This window comes from Gobius niger (assembly GCF_951799975.1).
Source record: "Gobius niger genome assembly, chromosome: 10".
NCBI lineage: Eukaryota > Metazoa > Chordata > Actinopteri > Gobiiformes > Gobiidae > Gobius > Gobius niger.
This window is the reverse complement of record NC_136861.1, coordinates 26,826,720-26,848,057: the sequence shown is the minus strand read 5'-3', so window position 1 is coordinate 26,848,057 and position 21,338 is coordinate 26,826,720. Positions and strand designations below refer to the sequence as shown.

Sequence of the window (21,338 nt, the reverse complement as noted above, 5' to 3'; positions counted from 1 at the left end):
TATGTAAAATATTTTATAGTAATGTTCATGAAGATTGTGTTCATATGTCCAGATAAAAGGGACCAGAGTGGATTGTGTAGGATCACTGGAAACCAAAGGCCAAGGCTGTTTTTTATTAAAGAAGCTTATTACTAATGTATGCAAGCACATTTAAGAAATGTAAAATGTTTGGTTGAGAACCACTTATATTCACACTGGAGATAATTTGAATGTTTTCATTTTTATTTGAAGCTCCATGCAAAAAAAAACAAAAACATGTTAAATAAAAAAATCACCAATTTGTGAATTAAATGTATTGGTTCCCAAGTCCTTTGTACAGTACATTAAACACAGACTTATTCGTCTTAAGAATGTAAAGAAAATGACAAATTGTGAGTGAAAGTCTACTCAAAACATCGTATTTCCTGGAAGAAGAAACCTAAAACCTATGCAACTTCAATCGCTGCTGGAGCGAGACCCGCTGTCAGTCTGTAATTTACTTGTAAATGTATTCGATATCTAAGGCGCAAATATGAAGAGGTCTGTCTGAAATGTGAAATGTGTTACATCTATCGAAAGTAAGCTTGATGTGCCAGCAGTCAAAGTAGTCATGAGGTCATGTCTGTAGGAGTGAAACGGATGCTGGCTCTAGGTTCAGTGAAGCTATTCAGAGTTGTGAATCTACAGTGGAAACCGGATGAAGACAAGTCTCTGTTCTGCAGAAACCACACGCGTTGCCCTTTACCACATTTAACTTTGTAACAATGATTACAGCGAAATCTGCAACAGATATGTACACAGTGCTATCTCTCATAAAACCATTCAAGTTGAACGAGAAAACACAAGGACATATTGTGTTTCAGTTTACTGTAAACAAAGGTAGCGGAAAGTGAATCTACTTTAAAGAGCTATGCATACAGTTTACTTGTAACTAATTTAATTATGAATTTGTTGGGGTGATTTTGGTAGCTTAAATCCTGTAGCTACAGCCTGCAGTTTTTAAATATTTGTGGTACTCTGTATTGGTTTGTGTCACTGGCTGCAATGGTGGGAGCTGCCCGTATATAGTTCAAAGGAATGTATGGTCACAAAACACAAGAGATGTGTTGTTTCAAAATGTATTACTTTAATTCTTCTGTTTCATTCAGATCCTGAAAAGGGGGGGAAAGATTACCATGATGTTACAAGCCCTAACATTAAAGTAGGCGCAATTATCCACCAACTTATTAACCCCTACTAAACCTTTCACGACTGAAAACGTACTGTTCATACAACCAGTAGAGCAGACACCGTCAGATGAAGAGCACACCTCAGACAAACAGAAGAAGTAAACCTGAGGAGGAGAAGATTGTCATCACTCAATCCATTTCCTACAATGTTTTAAGAGACTCTGTACCTCAGGGTCTGCATCGTTCACAATGGAAGGATTTGAGGAAGTTAGGGACAGGAAGCTGGTAACTACAATATACCGGATGTTAGAGGAGACAGAATGAAGAAGCTGTGACTCGCTTCCAGGGAGGCATCTGCATGACAAAAAATACATATTACACAAACAGGCTAAATCATTATTCATTTGACCATCTACACTGTATTTAAGAGCCCACCCATCATAAATGAGCATGGCACTGGCATACGGGCTGAGAGTATAGGCCAGGCAGTAGTGGACCCGCAGCGCCACACTGGGGTCAGGGGGCTGTAGCAGACTGAGCTCCATAAACACCAGCCGGCCTCGTAAACCGCTGAGGGGTCTGTGGGCCTCTGGGTGGAAGCTGTATGACTCATCTAGAGCAAAGCGTCAGTAACTGGGGATTCCCCACACAGACGATGCAACAATACCAAATGAATATGAAGATATTGCAACTGCAGTCATGAAATATTACCAGTAGCTATTCTCAGTTGTAGAGGGACGAGGTACTGCAGAGGTAGCGGATCCAGAATGAGCAGCGTCTCTGCTGGGGGGAAACCAGGATACAAACTACATTCCACCAACATCCTGGGAAAATAGATGAAATCACACAAATCACAACTAAATGGTCTAAATTGCCATCAAAACAATCAAAAAAGTGGAACATGCTCTTTGCTCATAGTTTGTTCATACAATTTAAAGATACTTTATACTTTTACTCAGGCTTTACAATCTAATTTTATTTGACCTTTATTTTTTAACCAGGAAAGTTAAGTATTTCATATTCATCTTGAAATCAAGACACCTGGATTTGATCCAGGTCTGCTGCTGATGCACATTCAGCAGAAAGTGTGTATCAACACATTCTGCTGAATGTGCAGATACAGAGGGGCATAATGTGGTCCAAATAAAGTTGTAGAGAAAGGCAGGAGACTACGCACATCAATAAAGATGTAATTGCAATGACTCAACCCAACGGTCGGGCCAACTGTCCAAATAAAGCTATAAAATAAAAGCTATGATCAGAAAATTAAAAAAAAGGAATAGTTGCACAGACTGATTGTTAAAAATAATCAAAGTGAGTCCTGTAAAGGTTTGTGGCCTTTGAAAAGACAGGAAAGCCACAACGCAACATCAGTCGGTGGGGAGCAAGTGAGCATGAACACTATAAACCCACAAAGACTTACAATATGGTGAAGAGTTTAAAAAATGGAACATGGCTTGTGTACACAGGCTCTTTGGGCAAAAATCTTGTTACCTTATCAAAGAGTTGTCGGAGTTACAAGTTTCAAGTTCAAGTTGATAAATCATCAACGCATCAATAACCTGGGAACAAAATTGAACAGAGAATATTAAAGGAATATTACGCCAAGAACCATGATGTCATCCACTTGCTTGTTTAGTGACCCCACAGCCATGCAGGGGCACAAAGTACACGTGCGGGTTGGAGGTCAGACGCTTTAATGCACAGGACACCCCAGAGTCACTGGGGCCGACCACTTTGGGCTCAACCGCAAACTCGGGCAAAGAAAACACAAAGTGCTCTCCCACGATGCACTCTGTTGACATAAAGTACATATTTATACACAAATTGGACATATGTGGGAGTGCCTCCATCAATCGCATTTTTAAACACAACTTTCCATTGTATCTCGTCATTGTGGACAAGTCTAAACAGGATTTATTATTAGAGAGCCTCACCCTTCACAGGGAAAGAAAAGCAGCCTGGAGAGACGGTGTGGTGGAAATGTGACCCAGTGCCAGGGGAGCAGGGCGAGGCCAAGGGTTGGGCCATGCTGCTGGCACGGATGTGATCTGTGTGAAAAAGCAGCACAGGGATGATTACATGTATTCAGAAGCTGCAATACAAACATGCAAACAGGCTTAGCAACAGCTCATATAGTGACAACTCTGCCCTCTTCTGGCAAATGAAGAGAGACATCCAAATATGGGCTCAAACCTCCAGGTGATGATGAGTTTCAGTCTGCACACAATATAAAGACTGCTAGTGGTTGTAGCTCCATCAGTTTGATCAATTTTAAATCATATAGCCTACCTGTAGGCAATTTAAGATTAATCACACACCAATCATTCATGCAGTTAAAATGAGTATTGCCCAAGGGTACAACAATAGTATATTTGAGAAATTTACCTTTTCATAGACATTTACATTTATATTAATAATAAAAAAAAAAAAAATTAAAAAATGACCTTGCCTTAGGCTGCAACTAAAGTTGCAAAACTACGACCAAATAATCGCAAGACACGATGCCTCACTATCCATATTGCAAGAAGCCACAACATGTTGTTGTATGACTGAGCTCTTCGTATTTGTATCGTTTTGCCAACGCTGCTGAAACCAAAGCGTTTACAGTACCTTATATCACTGCTTTCCAAAGTGGGGGTCCCAAGATGATTTTGAGACAAGCACCATATTTTAGTTGAATTATATCAAAATGAACATTATTAAACCAGATTTGAAATGTTTTGCACCTTAATTATTATACATTTTCATTTTAGTTGAGTGATTTTGGGGGTCACGGCCTGAAAAGTTTGGGAACTGCTGCCTTAAATATGTCAACATTCTGTTATTTATTTTCACATAAATAACTACAGAAATGTTGATGACATAAAAAAAAAAAAAAGAATTAAAACGTGATGGAGTGTGACAGAAACCCCAAAGGGCTTATACTTTGTGTCACACCCCTAAACAAATTACAGATCTCACATTGAGAGAGAGAGAGAGAGAGAGAACATGAACATTTCCTTCTGGTCAAATACATAACAGATGAAATATCCCTTCGTAATATCAATGAATCATTTCATTGATGATATGATTCATCAGTAGATCAAAGTATAATATTTTAATCACATGCTTAATGTAAAAACACGTGTGAACTGTATTTTTTTATGTTAATATTTCTATTTAGATTGAGTATCAAGGCTCATATTTAGTGAGCATTAGATTTCTTAGGCTCTTTTTGCTGTTAGTTGTCAAACTCTCCAAACTCATTCCATAGTTTTGCCCCACGATATCGAAAAGAAAATTGCACGTTTCTTTTGCACAGTGGAAGATGTAGTGTCAGTGCCTGTGTGGTTTTATAACAATGAACTTGACATTTCTCAACAAAATAATTGCTGAAGTAGGAAGGAGATTTTCCTCGTCTTATCTGGGCAAATGTACAGATTAGATAAATATTAATATCATAAATCGTTAACTGTAACTTCTTGAAAAGAGGAGCACTTAGTGCACTATAGTCTGAAAATGTTTAAGGTAACTTGTAAAAGTACTTGCCCAGAAAATATTACAGTTGGAAAGATATGGGTATATTAGGGTATAATATAATGTTAACATTACAGAATTGTGAACGTATCTTCTCATTTTTCTTAATATACGAATTGAATTTGAGACCAAATCAATTTGCTCTCGCCAAAGGAGTTTGTCATCAAAAGACAAATAAAAGATAAAAGAGGAACAGTAGATTTTGTAACATTGGCAAGATCATTTATGTACACCAAAAACAATAGAGGCCCTAATATGGATGCTTGACGAACTCCATATTATATAATTTTTTTCTTAGAATCGTAGCCATTCATAGAAACATATTTACTTCTAGCTTTTAAATAATCCTGCAAGCATTTATGAACATATCCCTGAAAACTATATTTAAACAATTTACTCAACAATATATCATGATGCACTGTAACTGTATCAAATGCTTTTGAAAATCCAGAAATACACCCATACTGTATTCATCAGTTTAAATAATATCAATAATAATATTGTATCGGTTAGTTCAACAAGTGCCATGTAAGTAGAGTAATTCTTTCTAAATACATATTAGTACTGATAAATACTACTATGTGCATTCAAATGTTTCAACAATCTTCTGTAAACCTTTACTCCAAGATCTTTGAAAAACACTGTACAGAACAGACTTGGATCACTAGATTTAAATAAAAGGAATCACCGTTGCAACTTTTAATTAAAACATTTTTGGTTTTAATAATTTTTTTTCTTCCAATTATTAAAAGAAACAGTTGCTTGATTATTAATTTTACATATTGCTTTGAAATGCTTTCATAAAATGTATATATATATATATATAATAATTATTATTATTATCATAATGATTATAATTATTATTTTATTTTTTCCTAATCAATTTGATTTAGATCTAGGTAAATATGCAAAAGACCACTTATTAACAGTATTTATAGCTCAATCATTTTCCCATAACGGTCACAACATGTGCATTCTTGCACCACAGAGGCCTGTCTGAGTAATAAAAGCTGTGCTAGATTCTGGTTACAGGCAATGAACATCTATTGATTATTCTTATAGTCGACTAATGACGAATAATCTCTTAGGTCGTTGCAACCCTACCTTGTACACTGGCTTCTTTCCGCATGTCCTCATCTGGCAGAGGGAACAGTGGAGGGAGCATGTAAAGTGGCTCTGGGACATTGTTCACTTTAGCTGCCATTTCAAGCCATTTCTCCCAGCTGCTGCCATCATACGAGGGATCTGAATGCGCCGCTGATTTGCCTTCATCGTTCAAGCCTTCTGCTGGATCATTGCCTGGCTTAAACTGCACAGGAAGTTCAGGCTCAAAGTATGAGCCAAAGCCATCTTTTGCATCTTCACTCTTGGGAATTTGTTGCACAAGAGGGACTGAAGCCGGAGTAGGAAAATTCTCAGCTTGTGGTCTATGAAATAAATTATAGAAGTGATAGAAGTCATGAGGAAGACGATAGTGAGTGTAAACGGGGGTATTAGGGTTTATCGGTGAACCATACGGGGGATGCTGATTGGTAAGGGAAGACATGGGGTTCACAAAAGGGGTAATCGGTGCCAAGTCTTTGACGTTGGTCTCCGTAGTATGCCCCGTTTGGATTTGAGTTGCAAAAGTGGGGAGTGGACTAGCTTGAGCAGTGTGCATTGGATTATTATGGGGCATGGAAGCAAAGTTGAGATAAAACATAGGCATCTTTTCCGTTACTTCAGAGTCAGGAAGCGGAGGCCGATTTGTCAGTGGGATTTTAGGATGGTGGTAGAAGTGGTAGTACGGATTGAACGCATAGTTGTGCGGCAGCAGAGTCGGACTGTAGCCTGTAGCCGGCGTAGGAGAATGAGTCCTACTAGATGTGCGCTTCAGATGAGGAAATACTTTAGCCCACTCCATCCGAGACGCCTGCTTACGGTGGTACTCTTCCGGTGACTGTATGTGGTCGTTCTGCTGCTCATCACGCTGTGGAGTTTCGAGTTGTTGAGCTCTAAATGAAGTGGTGGTACGGGCTAACGGAGCATTGCCGTGGACAGGAGTTTTGTGATGGTATGTTGGGTGGGGAAAGTGAGGCGGGGCCAGGTAAAAAGGTGGAGCCCATTGAAGAGGATTTGGGGCTATAGGCGCCTTAGGTCTATCTGATGCGGTCGGTTGAGGACTTTGATGCTGGGATACTTCAGTGGAGGATACGCGGCAGATTAACGCAAATACTTCCTCCCCTATTTGAAGAGAAAGTGCACGATTTCCATCCTGTGAAGAAAAAAAAAACTTTTTTGTTACAAAAGTTATTCATCAACATTTGAGATGAACAAAGCAGTAAGCCTCTCTAAACATTACCCTCAATGTGATGCCACAAGCAAGAAATGGTGCCGCGATTACAGTCTCTGCGCTTCTCCTGTCCATACTATAACCGCAGTGCTGAACCAACTCGAGCAGGGGCGTCCATTCACCTCTGACTGAGAAGAGAACATGCATAAAAGCTGCAGAGGAAATGCCTTTTCCATATCACTTTAAGAGGGGACATTTAATTAACCCTTGAGGGCAATTTACCATTGATATGAAGCTCCTTTGCTGCAGATGGGCCTTGTATCCTGATAGTTACGCCAAATGAGGAGCAGCACAGGGACAGTCCAGCCACAGCCTGCGATTTCAGTGGAGACACTGGACAGGAGATTTTGACTGGAGTCCCCCGCCACAGCAAAGGCAGTACATAACGGGCTCCCTGAAACCCACAATTAAATCGTGTGTTTCATGTTTATTACAACAATGCACAAATATTCACATCCGAACAAATAAACTACTTTGCAAAATTACAAGTGACAACATGAGAGTAGGTATATATATAAAAAAAGTTTACCTCCTGCATGACATGGCAGCCGTTGTACTGAACACCTATAGAGACGTCCCTCCAGCTTTTGTCAATGGAATATCCACAATGAGGAGGCAGCTCGGACAGAGGGAATGAGAAGTGATTTCCTAAATAGATATAAATAACTTAGTGCAGGGTGTGTGTAGAAATACTTAATCAGTAATGCCCAGGCACAACTGACATGCATAATCACCTGTGCCAACACGGAGCTGTGCAGCCCATCTCCTCGGGACAGTGAGGATCATGGAGGCCTCTGTACACTGCACCACAGGCTGCAGGTCACCCCTCACCTCTGTCTGAGAGTCTAGGAAAGGAAAACAAGTCAGTCTGCAGAGGCCATTCCAGATGTAAAAATGCATACGTATTTTGAATTCTACAGCTTCCATAAAGTAATAAGATTAATTTTGATTGTAAAACACATTAAATGGAAAGAGAGCTATGAGGTTGCTTGCCTGAATGAAGTGACCCTGAAGGGAGGAGGGCGGTGGAAGCTTGACCTGCGCCAGCGATGTCAAACCTTCCTTGAGTGATGCGCTTCACTTCTCCTTTGTTGCAGTTAGTTTTGACATGGTTTGATGGATTATTTTGATACTGGTCCTGGGCCGATGCAGGTGTAGAAGGTTCTCTTATATGTTCCGATTTAACGAACGTGGGGTGAATGTTGGACTCCCTCGGCCTCATCCACGAGACTAAACGCTGTCGCTTTGCTTTTGGCATCGCAGCGGTCAGAACACTTTGCCTGTCATTCTTACGCGTTTGTTCAGGTGGTCTTGACGAATAACCGACAGGCTCGCAGACTCCTGAATGAAAAGTCACCACTGCAATGGAGCAGATGACAACAACACCGAAGCAATATCCTTTTGGTTTCAAAATCATCGCAAATATCAGCTGTGCGTGAAAACAGCGCGTACGCACGTGCAGGCGGGCCTTTTATGTTTTCAGCACGCGCACACACCTGCGCACTCATTAGGGATAATCAGGTGCTTTATGCAAATGAAGAGAGACAGACACAAGCAGATCCAAGGCCTCACATGGACGAGAAGAAGCCACTGCAACATGGACACTGCGCAGCATAAAAACACCTGATGTAAAATGACGTGTTATTTTATTCATTGTCACTAGAGGGCCACACTGTATCAGCATCATAATGTACTTTATGGCTCTCAATCACAGTAAAAATCAATCTTAAGTCCACCGGCCTATTGGTATTTCCTTGCATTGGTTATTTGTGCATCATAGGTCTATTTTTTATTAACAACAACAACAAAAAGAACTATCACAAACTACATCATCACTTTCAACATTCATAAAGTTATTTTCAAATTGCAACAACAAAAATAAAACTTTATCAATGTTGGCAACTTCACAGCAAAAATACATTCTGTGCTTGTTTTATAGCTATGTACAATTACGTTACTTTTGTGATTCTCAAAAATTAAATAAAAAGTTAGGCCTCAACAGAAAAAGACATCATTATGAATTGTTTGTGGTGCTCGAGTGACAACATCAGCAAACCAGGCCAACATGTTTTAATTCAATACTATACGACACATATAGGCCTATGCAAACAATTTTGAGGACGGCTGATGATGACAATGAGCTGCAAGGCCTCCGAGCAAACATGGCTGCCTATATTTGCTTTCTGACAGGGATTGTGCCAGGCTCCTTCATCACATTGTGGTCATGATGTTATCAAGTGGAGCCAGGCCAGTCATTTTCCCACAGCCTCTCATCTGCAAAGCCTCTATCCAGCGGCAGCTCTGAGCCCGGTGTGGGAATAAGATGAATCAGAGCGCTGCCCTGTTTAAAGTACCGGTGTGAGAATGATTGCAGCAGCTTCAGCGGATGAGCCCTGTGAAGCGGGGTGAGGTGGAGGGGAGCGATGATCAGTTAGAAACGGGCGCGGCGGCACAGGGAGGGATGACTCATATTTGGAGTTGCCTAGCTACAGCCAGGAGTTGTTTGCTATAGACAGTGAGCGGCAGTGAGTACAGTCTGGAATCTGGATTTCATTGAAAGTCCAAGGCTACACACGGTGGGGGTGGCGGGGTGGGTGGACTAAACACAGGGGTGGCACAGTCAGGGAAAGGAAACGGGAGGGGCACGTAACTGAAAAAAAAAAACAAGACAAAAAAGATCATGTGAGGAGAAATGTGAAGTGAATGTAGTAATGTGAATGAGTCAAGCTGCGGTGAGGAAGTGAATCGAGAATGAAAACCTTTGGCTGGTATCCATGGAAACTGGTCAGCTATTGTAAATATGAGGCATTTTCTTTGATTCAATGTAGAAAGGCGACAAGGGCACTTTAAGACTCTTGAAGGTTAGTTATTACAGCTACTCCTCGCACCGTAGCCTATCAGAAGCTCGACTGTAACCCTCCCCTGTCATCTCCATTGGAACGGACCACTGGCAACCGGCAACCAGGCCACATGCAAATGCTTATACAAATGCCAGATTATATTGGCATCTGGTGCACGGCCAGCAAATTCTTCCGCGTTCTAATTTGATTAACATGAGTCTGCAATTCTAAGTTGTTACACATTTTTCATCCACTCTCCGTTTGCTGACCTGTTGCACCTCACAAACTCACCACAAGAGCATAATGGTTTAATATTGAGCCTGATGGGCCTATCCACATGAAACAGAAACTGGTCTGAAGTTCAACGTCCTCTCACGATTGCTGTCAGTTGAAACCACACGCATAGTAAGGCAAATTTGTGGACGTTGCTCCTGAACAAAAACAATACTACGTATCGACATGCAGGATTCTGGTTTCCTCTGGGTGCTCTGTGTCGGTGCCCTGGTGGATGTGGGTGACAGCTCAATGGCGTTTCCTCACCTGGTCCATATGTGTTTTGTATTTTAGCTTTTACTCCTAGTGGCTGTTTCGTAGGCGTGAGTGTATTGACTGTATTGTCCCACCGGTGACACTTGGGCTCTCAGGTCAAACTCAGGTTCATCTGCAATTTTAGACTCATTCATTTTTGTCTTTTTTCTGATTCAGACATAGTTAACACCCAGTTTAGACTTTTGAGGTAGTTCTCAATGTGAAAAGCTTGAACACCACAGCTAGTTAACAGAGTAGGAAACTCAGTTACCTCATTTGTAGCCACACCCTTCCAATCCCGTCTAATCTGCCCGTGCCCATGCACAAAGCAGTTTACAATGCGCCGTCTTCAGATCAGTTGGTTATTAAATTCAACAGCAAAGCTTACATCCTTCCACGGCACATCAAGAGCCCACCAAGCTGGCATTGTACAGAAAATGAAAAAAAGGCAATTAGGATGCTGCCAGAAAACAAGCAGCCTCTTTTGTGTTTGTGTTTTTGTATCCACCCCTTCCGTACATCTAAACTGCAAAATGAATTAAAGATGTGAGAAATGTTGTTTGTGCCAATCAAAGCTCGTCTATCATTTTAGTCTGGTTAAAAAATAATAGAAACTGCGATAGACAAAGCATCAAATGAACTGGGTGATACATTTTGATGCAAATTGCCCAGGGTGTTTTAGAGTTTTAGGAATCCTGCGCGATAAATGATACCTTAGAGTGGTTCTGTAAGCTTATGTCTTTCATACAACTAAATAATATTTTACACCCATTACAATCTGGGTTCCGTCCCCAATACTCAACTGAAACGACAAACTGCTTCTTTGTGGAGCAACTCAAACTTGCAATAGATGTCTTTTTGAACCTCAAAAAGGCATTTGATACACCAAATCATGACATCCTCATCCACAAACTGTACAATCTTAACTTTACAACATTAACTTTACAGTGGTTCAAATCATATCTTGAACAGAGAGATCAGTGTGTGGTGGTCAATAATCAAATGTTTACATTTTTAAAAAGTAACACAGGTGTACCGCAGGGGTCCATTCTCGGGCCCTTGCTCTTTACATTGTACATTAATGATCTGCCAGCCTCATGTCCTACAGCAGGATTTCAGATGTACGCTGATGATGCAGTGGTTTATGTGTGAGGGAAAAGTGTGCATGCAGTTTCTGAGGAACTGGCAAAACACCTGCAAACTGTGGCGGTTTGTTTCGAAACACAGGTCTGTCATTGAGTGTTAAAAAAACCATGTCAGTTTGCTTCGCCTATAGATTCAAGTCCATATCCGAAGAACTAAATTTACAGATGAATGGTCACATGATCCAGCAGGTCTCAGAGGGCAAATACCTGGGCCTTATACTTGACTCTCAACTTAAATTTGACAGTCACATAAAAAAAATCTGTCGAGTGGTCAAAGCAAATCTTTACACATTCAGACTGATCAGGGACTACCTCCCGTTTCATGCTGCTCACACTTTCATGCACGCCGTGATCTTCTCACATATTAGTTACTGCATCTGCTCATGGTCACAGGCCACCACCACTACAGTCAAGCCGCTACAAATGATTTATAACAGAGTGGTTAAAATCCTAGATAGGAAGCCCATTAGGTCACATCATTGTATCAGTCTGAGGAGTTTAAACATTTTATCTTAGATGTTCAACCCAGCAAGCCCCACAGGTCTTGAGTGAGTGTATAGTAGCACTCAGGGCTGTGGGTTCAAGGACTAGAGGAGCTCAGAACGGGAACTGTCAGATCCTGAAACAAAACACTTTGGACAATCAGCTTTCTCTGTACAAGGCACTAAAGCCTGGAACTGTTTACCCACTGACCTGAAGGGAGAGTCAAACTGGGTCCTTTTCAAACACAAACTTAAAGCCTTTTTAATCAGAGGTCAGAAATGTGACCACTACTTCTGTAAAGGCCCAACTAGGGACGGACATTGACAAATAGCTTTGGCTAAAATGTTGTAGTATGTAACATGAGTTTATGTGACATACTTGTCCCTATAAATAAAATAAATAAATAAACAAAAGAGTTAAGATAAGTTAAACACTCATCAATGTTTGGGGCCTTTTGTGGGCCCCTACATATGTACACACAGTAGTTTGCGAATAGCTCTACGCACTGCCTTGGGACATAGTGTCTGATACGCAGTTAATTTCAATGAGTCACTGTGATGGAAGGCTATTAGAGAGATACAATTGTCAGTGAGTGAAATGTACTGTATGCAAGATTGAGTATGCAGAAAGAAATTTAGAGCGCAAGAGTCTAGTGCCACATGTGTTTGTCACCTCCTCCTCTATTCTCAGCAGTATCATTCAGTTTAATGCCCTAATTTGGAAATAATGGCTTGTATATTATTGGCAGAAAAAATAACCGCGCAAAAGGTGCCAAAAACATGTCTGTACAGTAGCCTCACGAGTCATCAGAACTCGCTTGGTGACAAAATGAACTGACGGATTAACTTTGAAATGCTACAATTAGCATCAGGGCGTTTCAACACGGACCTATGCCACGCTTATCCTCCAACCAAACCTCCCAACAGCACCTGCAAATAAAGAACACACACTCCAGGCCTGTTTTTATTTTTGAGTGGGAATCTCAAATCACCAGGGCAGGGTGCGAGGTTGTGTAAGACGTGGAGGCCTTGACAATAGTTAGACAGTTGACCGCACTGGGAGAGCTGTGGCATTGTATGAAGCAAGAGCAACTTAGCTTGCGGTCGGGCTCACTTGCCTGGTATGTAGGCACTGCACGGCTGGTTTTGGTGTCGAAACAGTTCCTTGCAAACACCCCAATTAAGGGATTTCTACACGGCGGATGCTCATTTTTGTGCGTCTGTACAACTAATGCGTGAATAATAAGCTGTGATTTTGAAAAGCACTTGCAATTTGAAAGCACTGCAAATTAAAAGATCAGTCTGTTGTATTTTAATAATGCCAAACTGACCACTAATAGCAAAAGGACCTTCCAAAACTACCCAAGTTTTTTACAGTTTACAAGTTTGGCCTCAGACAATATCTCAAGTGTTCCTGTTCTTTTATGACTCTGGTTTTTCAAGTTCAGATCAGAAAGGCAGCACAACAAAGGGCTGCTTGTTGAGAGAGCTTCCCCATTGGTCTTCTCCCGTACTTTGCAGACATGTGATTTGATGGCTGATGTTTGGATTTGGTTGAAAAAAAAAAAAAAAAGGAAACATTTTCAGCCCAGCCTCCCACTAAATCCGAGGCAGACAGTGTGGTAAAAATCACAAAATGACTAATCTACATTAGTCATGGATAGGAAAGAATGCATGTTTTTAGCTATTAGCCCCGAGTATGGGAGGAGAGTTGTGGTCTTTCCATTTATTTTGATGAGGGAACTAGCATTAGCAGAACTGATGGAGATTCAAGATTGTGAGAAATTGTTTTGGATATACTGTATAGTTGTATAACTTTCAAATAATAATAGCATGTGGATGTTATAGTTAGCTCTATTAACGTCAAGGTTGACTTAAAGGTCCTATACCTGATTTTTTTTTATGGCAAACAATGAAAGGGGAGGCCACTAAATTAAAATGCTAGCTGTGATCCAAAGTCATTCGTAACTTTCCTAATGTATTTGTTGCATCCAAATTCTTTACAGGGACCAGTTTATAGGCACATTCCTCCCCTTGCAGGGTCACTTTTAAGGATCACATTCACAAAAATGCGCCTGCAAAGTTCATTCCATTTCTAGAAGTAAAATCAGTTATAGGTCCTTTAAGCCTACATAGAACTGATTGGTCCTATAATGTTCCCAGGGCACTGACATTCAGCTGGCTGCCAAAGAATTGTGTTTATATTAACGAACTTGCCTTCAGGCACAACAACCTCCATAACTATTACAGTTATATTATATAGTGTTGCTGAGACTTGTTATTTTGTAGATATGGTCTAAGCCAGTCATTTTCACTTAACACCAAGCAACAAGCATAAAACATTGACATTTCAAAGTACTATGAAGTATAGACCATGACCAAATCAGGACTAAACTGGGTCTAAATAAAGTCTAAAGTAAACTGGAATTGTAATTCTGTCTAAACAGTGTATAAATAATGTGGTTGTGACATGCTGGGCATTATAACCACATCTCTATATGACTGGTTCACTGCAGCTGACTCCTAACAAAACAGGGAACACCCTAAAGACCAAGACAAATGTATGAATATTACAGAACTTTTACAGCAGCTTGTCATGAAGTTGTACGGCAAAATATATGAGAATTTTTTCAGAAACATGCTCTCTAATCTGTGTTTATGCTCTCCCTCTGTATTCCACACTACTCACACTTGCTGCAGATACACGGTGTGGATTAGTTTTGAAGGAGTGCCCGGATCAGTCTCAAATGGTACATTACAAATCGAGCTTACCTCAAGCTCCAGGTGGGGCCCGCACGCCCAGCCGAATCTGGTCCAACTGCATTCTAGTCTGTCACCGTCGTTCTCCTCACGTTGGTTGTTCTTGCGGCTTTTTAACGCCTCACATCAACTTCAGATTTTATCTCACTTGTACTTAACCATGTATGACTGTATTCTTTAATGCCTCTTGCCTTTGGTCACAACATACCTGCATGAAAGCAAAAATCACTGCGTTAGCCGATTGCTTTTGTACACTTTGATAATGATGAGTTTGTGATTCAATGTTGCACCAATAAACTATTCCTTATTCATCATCTTCAAAAAACAAACAAACAACAATGACCCTGGCCCTATTTAACTCTTTGGTTGTCATGGAAATCAGTTTAGGGCTGGTAATTCACAGTAGTGGACGTTCCGCCTTTCAAAAAGGCACTGTCAAATATATTTATTAAATGTAGGTCATTGTTCCCTGACTTGGACACAGTATGTTTGTGTTCAGTCGTTCATTGAGAACTGTTATTTAACTCATCAATCGTTTGTAGTGGTTGTTTAGAGAAGTGGACATTTCCCCTTTCACCATGAAAGCTTTGTCAAACAAAATAGAAATGTGTGTTACCATGGCAGATTTACCAGAGCAACTGTACAGGGTGTTCTCTGACTTAGTCATATAATTAGTAAAGTATTCTCAATGTAAATGTAGGTCACTGCAGTTTTTATTTTGTATGAAGGAAACAATCTAAGAGCCTCCCACTCTATTCACTAAAAACTAGGTATAAACTCCGACACACAACAGTATGCTTATGCAAGTGTAACCCAGGAGAATGTAGCTACTCAGGTGGCCCTGTGCGCGGCTATAGAATGACCGTTACTGTGATTCACCTGTGCTGCAGCCTGTTATTATCCAGCCTGCTCAAACCCGAGGCAATAGGAGCTCCGCATGTCACTGACCAGGTAATATATGCCACGGCAGCCTTTGACTAACACTTGTTTGTCAAGGTGATGCAGAGATCAGAGCCTTTTCTAAACCGACTGACCTCAGCGTCTCATTCCACACCGCAAAGAGGATTTAAGCTGAACTGTGTGTCATGTGTGTTTTGAAAATAGCAAAACAGAACGTCCATCAGAACACTCACCCCTTAGGAGCGTGTAAAAAGATATTCAGACTGAAATAGAAAATCAAATATTGACAGTTTTTCTTTTTTGGCTTACATGCTTTTTGCACGATATGCAGCTGTCTAAACCCATAGGTTTTAATTATCATTGCAACATTCATTTAAGTGCGTGCCTATCCCTACAAACATTAATTTCAGAACCATACAATGAAACAAGAAGTCCTACTATACTTTTAAAGATGATTAATAGAGTCGGTGATATACGATTTTTAAATTACTTTTACAATTTTCCCTTCGGGTGGCTGCAGTAAATCAGTTGACTTGTGTGCAGTTGTATTTATTAGGCATGCTGTAGGCTACTTAATGTTTAAATGTAATTTGTATTCTGATAGAAATTACAATTCGTACCACTTTTTATGTAATGTATCTGTGGTTCTCTGATGTTATCTTAAATATGCTTCAAAAATAACTGTCTTGTTCTGACACACAACAAGGAGCATCGCTTACATTTTTTTTTTTTTTTACTTTTGGACTGTTCTCTTTTATTTCACTTCAGTTTGTGATCACTGGAATTTCACCACATTCTTTTAATTCCAATTCTATTTCTGTGAAACTAATTCCACATATGTTGAAAAAATGAGCCATTTCAAGAACAAGAGACTGATAAGTTTCAATAGATTTTGTCTGACTACATCAAGTGGACAATTTAAAACCAATTAAAATTTAGCAGAACTTTTCCATATGATTTGGATATACTTTGTTACTGGACAAATGAAGATTGCAGTGAATGAAATGATGATATTGTTTGTATGCCATATTACATGACAGTAATATGTTTCGTTTAAGTCATTTAAGTAATGCAGAACATTTTGTCGGATTACTGTTACAGCTTGCCATAATTTATCCAAAAAACACTTGTTAATCATCTCAATCAAGCGTCTAGCAAAACATAAAACAGATCCGCAAAGGCTGTAAAGCTCACCAATTTATTAGCACCACAGTGACCTTTTGGGCCATAAGCCATGACCCTTTGACACTGGACAATAACTAACAATTTGAGAACTCTTTCCTGTCTATCTCTCTCCTTTTGCTTCAATTCCTCCTCCCGTTTAAGCTTTGACTTGCGCTCCTGTAACCCCCCCGCCTCCTTCACCATGGCAACCTACAGCATTCCTTCTTCCCTCAGCAACAGGAACAGACGTTTACGAGGGTGTCGTCGACTGGAGGGGAAACCGCATTACGCTGCCGTGTTGTGCTGCCACTGTTTACATGCACACAGTGATTGTATGATTACACTCGGCTGCAGTCTGTCACCACGACAACGGCAGTACACAGTGAGTGTCCCGAGTTTGGGAGTCCCCCCCGCCCCTTTGTTCCCCTCCCTTCACCAAACAAAAGTGAGCCAGCCATCCAAGCAGGAAAAAAAAAAAAAGCCAAATGACAAAGACATGAGTGCATTTCCCAAGTAACTTTACCACGTGCGAGCCGCAAAGAGAAGCGTAAGGGGAGGAGTCTGAGGAGAGGGAAGATGACAGTGGGTGGACGGGGGTTATGTGTTGGAGCAAGTGTCACTGAGGGGTGTGTACTTCAAATAGGGCAGGGCAAAAGTGGGTGTATGGGTAACTACTTCAGTGCATTTAGGCTCCAAAGTTAGTGTCAGTGAGTAGCAGAGGGATTTAGACCCGAGGAGTCAGACATAGCCACCCAGCAAACACGTGAGTATTTCTCTTTACTCTTACTAAAACATAATCTACTTCATGCTTTGAGGATTTGTTTAGATGTACCTCAGCTTTCTTCACTATAAAGTCAAAATTCAGACTTCTTTTATAGCTGTGTCTGCAGTGAAACCAGGAAAAGCACTCACAAGTAACTTTTATTGGTGGTGTATTTTTGTTGGCTAAAGTTAGGCTGCCTTGGGAGTTGTGTTTATTTTCCATTTGCAAAAGCCACATGATTACCTCCATGTGTGCTCCTTGGATTGCTACCATGTATACCAAACATTTATACTGCAGAGCAGGCCAAACTGGAGCCATTTCTGTGCTGAACAAAGGGAAAATTTCACAACAAGGACACGATTGTGGACAGAATCAGTACTACGTAGACTATAAATGTTTGAAATATGTGTCTAAATCTAATCTCAACAAGTTGGGAGATCTAAGAAGGCTAGAGTTTGTTACAGTGCTTTGATGATGTCAAGCTGTGTATGTCTTTGGTTGCATGGGAATAAACAGTAAGCATGGACCCAGCCCTGACCACTCCTTTTAGCACGTCTGAGCGGCAGTACATTCCAGATGTGCCAGGGCTCACACTCACGCACATGGTCACCTCCAGAATGGAGATGCAAGCCATACATTTTTGTTCTTGGAGTCAGCATAACAATATCAAAATAGCTTTTTTTCTGATAACATATGTACAAAAATGATCAAAACAAGAATCTGAAAGAAAATATGAGCATATGCAAGTCGAACCTATCCCTGGATCTTGCATTTAAGACAAACCATTCTATAATTTGAATGGTTATAACTAAGTTCAGCAAATGATGTCCACACGAGTGTGAAGTTACCTGACAATGGTGGGACGGGGTGTGGGCCACTGAGCCAGGTATTCCTGACAGTTATTTCAAGGAGTGGCGTATATTTTGAAAGCTCAAAAGACATGTCCAAACTCATCTGCATTGTATGAACTTCCCTCTGAGTAACTCCTCGTGCTCCAACTGGTCAGACTTTGGGTCAGAGTGCAAAATGTGAGCCTTTAGTGCAGTGATAAAGACATGATTTGAGAAACAGACTGCATCCCGTTGGCAGACTTTAGGGGTGAGAATGCGTGTTAGAAGTCAGTAATTAGAAGTTGGGCAGCCACGCCCTGAATAGATGCCAGTTTTGTGTTTTTTCAAACTCCCATTCAAAGTGTTTTTTAAAATGCGTCACACACGGCTTCTGCTCTGTACACAGACGCGAGGTGTGGAGCTTTTTGTTGGAGGGCATGCTTGTTTTTCTCCTCATCACAATGTGCTCTCAATGTGTACTTGCTAATATTAGCGGTTGGCCTTGCAGACATTTGCAACAGCAAAGTGCAAAGTGGTTTGACTCGTTTTGTGTCTTTTCTTCTCTCTCACTCAGCAGCTAAGCCAACATGCTGATTCTTCTCGCTGCCATCTTCGTCCTCCACATCATTGCCATCATCCTGCTCCTGGTGGCTACCATTGACAATGTAAGGAAACCTGAAACATTTCTATGGAAACCCCTCACTCAAATCTCAATGTAACAGCCACAGCTAATCCACTGCTTCACCTCTATTTCGCTGTTAAAATGACAACAAAGGAGAGTCATTCCTCTTTGATGGACAGCAGAGTGCCCACAGTGGTGAAGGAGAGACGGCTCACCTCTCTGTCATCATCACTCAAAGCCTCATTCCATCCCATTTGGTGCTTGTTCTACTCTCCAGGGCCGAATAGCTGACATTTCTGGTTGACAGCAGGCTTGTTGTCAGTACTGGAGTGTGGAAATTACAGTCAAAAATTCAGCTTAAGCCTAAAAGAAAAATAATTCACATTCCTGGGGGACATGTTTTCATCTATACCTGGACATAACATTCATACTAGTCACCAGACATACATCTGAAACTATAGAGTGATGGAAGTTAAAATTGTGTCATAATTGCATCCATTTCTCCCCCCCCCAGGCCTGGTGGGTGACTGATACCATCTCCACGGATATCTGGGGACGCTGGGTATTAAGCAATGGGTTGTGGAACTTAACAGTTCTGCCTGAAGGCTCACACTATCCAACAGGTAAGTGTACGAGAAACGCATAACAGCAAGGCTCACTTTTTGATTAAAGGTCTGGGTGTGGCCATTGGATTATGCCATAGAGCCTTCCTTAGCATTGTGGGTTCAAGTCTTCGCCTCAACAGTTTGCTGAATGTCTAATCCGGCTTTTCCCCCTTTTTCATGCTCTCCTGTCTGGAATATTGAACAAATATTCCATATATATATAGATAAAAGGGGAAATCATTGTTTGTTGCATGCACCCATATATGCACTCGTACAACTAAAAATATGAGAACAAAAATGAGTACAATGTAGCCACATTAATGCTCCTTATACTACCTTACATTTAAGTTAAAACCATTCAGACAAAATAATAAATGAATACCGGTTTTCTTAAGGTGAGAATGGCAGGATTATCTGACACAACAGTTGTGATTGTTTGTGGTAACACATTTTATATTTCTTTCAATGTTTATAAAAACAAACACATCTGAGTCCCGCTGCAGCGCCTGCTATGCAAAGAGACCTTGTTGTGTGTAAATTCCACAAATGATTCAGATTAGTGTTCCCCTAAAGCTGTCAGCAAAAACACATAAAGCAGCATAACAAACCTGAGGAATGCATCGCCAGAGCAATCTTTAAATGAACAACGCGAGCAGTTTTGACAATTCACATTTCAACACTTCACATACCTGACTTACAGCTGACGTCTGGAGTTCTATAAGTGCTTCCTGGGCGTTTGAAAACTTATGATGCCCTTTATAAACTTTGACACGTCTCTCTCTGGCTCCCCCTGCAGACTACCTCCAGGCAGTGCAGGCCAGTTCTGTGCTCGCGTGTATATTCTCCATCATCGGCATCTTTGTGTTCGTCGCTCAGCTCTTCACTTTGACCAAGGGCAACAGGTTCACCATTTCTGGCGTCTTCCAGTTCCTCGCATGTAAGTGACAGTGTTATTTGGCCAAAGCTAGATTTGTTCTGTTGACAATGATGTGACTTTTGGATTCTCGTCGCAGGCCTATGCATCATGATCGCAGCTTCCATCTACACAGACCGCTTCCACCTCGATGAAGAGAACGGCAATTATGGGCACTCCTTCATCCTGGCCTGGATCGCCTTTGGCCTGACGTTCATCTCCTCCGTCACTTACTTTGTGCTACGTAAAAAGACGGGATGATCTACTATGATGCCAACAACCGGCCGAAAATGACTGGAAATGAATTCACTGCTGAACTAGAGATTTTTTTTTTAAACAAAAGTCACTTTTGTTGCCTACAACAAATTAAGAAATGCATACAACACATCTGTGGTATTTTAGATTTGCGATTGTAAAACGTTTCTCTACATGAAGATTCTTTTAATTTAATTAGTAAAAAATAAAAGAAAAAAACATCACAGATTAAATTAAATTCACAGTATCTCAAGTAATTATGAAAAGTAGACAGAAAAGGGTCTACTTTGAAAGTGGCTTTGCACAAATGCAAAATAAAGTCTAATATTGAAATTAAAGCCATTTAGTGCATACACATCTTTGTATATTTTACTTCATGTTTCACCAATGTCATTTAGACTGTTCATTATGTTCAGACTGTTCATCATTATTATGTATATAAAATGTTTCTTGTCCTTCTGTAATTTCTCTTTCTAGATGACAATAAATTTTTAATGATGTTAAACATTGATTCACAACTAATCAACACTTT

The 21,338-nt window shown here is 40.6% G+C and overlaps 3 protein-coding genes across 4 annotated transcripts; 1 reads left to right on the top strand and 2 right to left on the bottom strand.

The window, feature by feature from the left end:
- Window positions 1-747: 747 nt before the first annotated feature.
- On the bottom strand, window positions 748-6,327 carry LOC306969594 (zona pellucida sperm-binding protein 1-like; the record flags this gene model as incomplete). Its single annotated transcript, XM_079565257.1, has 8 exons — window positions 5,772-6,327; window positions 3,086-3,199; window positions 2,643-2,943; window positions 1,860-1,972; window positions 1,584-1,761; window positions 1,376-1,502; window positions 1,154-1,312; window positions 748-759 (listed from the first exon to the last, which is right to left on the bottom strand). The coding sequence occupies exons 3-8, from the start codon at window positions 2,693-2,695 to the stop codon at window positions 748-750; spliced, it is 642 nt and encodes a 213-aa protein (XP_079421383.1). The 5' UTR covers window positions 2,696-2,943; window positions 3,086-3,199; window positions 5,772-6,327.
- LOC306969593 (uncharacterized protein) lies at window positions 2,703-8,221 on the bottom strand (the record flags this gene model as incomplete). Its single annotated transcript, XM_079565256.1, has 10 exons — window positions 2,703-2,710; window positions 2,797-2,943; window positions 3,086-3,199; window positions 5,772-5,976; window positions 6,388-6,921; window positions 7,009-7,127; window positions 7,222-7,393; window positions 7,529-7,647; window positions 7,734-7,844; window positions 8,038-8,221. 10 exons carry the CDS (start codon window positions 8,219-8,221, stop codon window positions 2,703-2,705), a joined length of 1,713 nt encoding a protein of 570 aa, XP_079421382.1.
- Window positions 8,222-17,472: 9,251 nt separating this feature from the next.
- Window positions 17,473-20,881, top strand: LOC306969251 (epithelial membrane protein 1). 2 transcript variants are annotated; one of them, XM_079564852.1, is made up of 5 exons: window positions 17,473-17,581; window positions 18,986-19,076; window positions 19,548-19,656; window positions 20,435-20,575; window positions 20,652-20,881. In XM_079564852.1, the coding sequence occupies exons 2-5, from the start codon at window positions 18,999-19,001 to the stop codon at window positions 20,810-20,812; spliced, it is 489 nt and encodes a 162-aa protein (XP_079420978.1). In that variant the 5' UTR covers window positions 17,473-17,581; window positions 18,986-18,998; the 3' UTR covers window positions 20,813-20,881. The 2 variants fall into 2 exon arrangements, with proteins under 2 accessions (XP_079420978.1, XP_079420979.1); XM_079564853.1 differs by having other exon boundaries at window positions 17,474-17,581; window positions 18,989-19,076.
- Window positions 20,882-21,338: the final 457 nt, after the last annotated feature.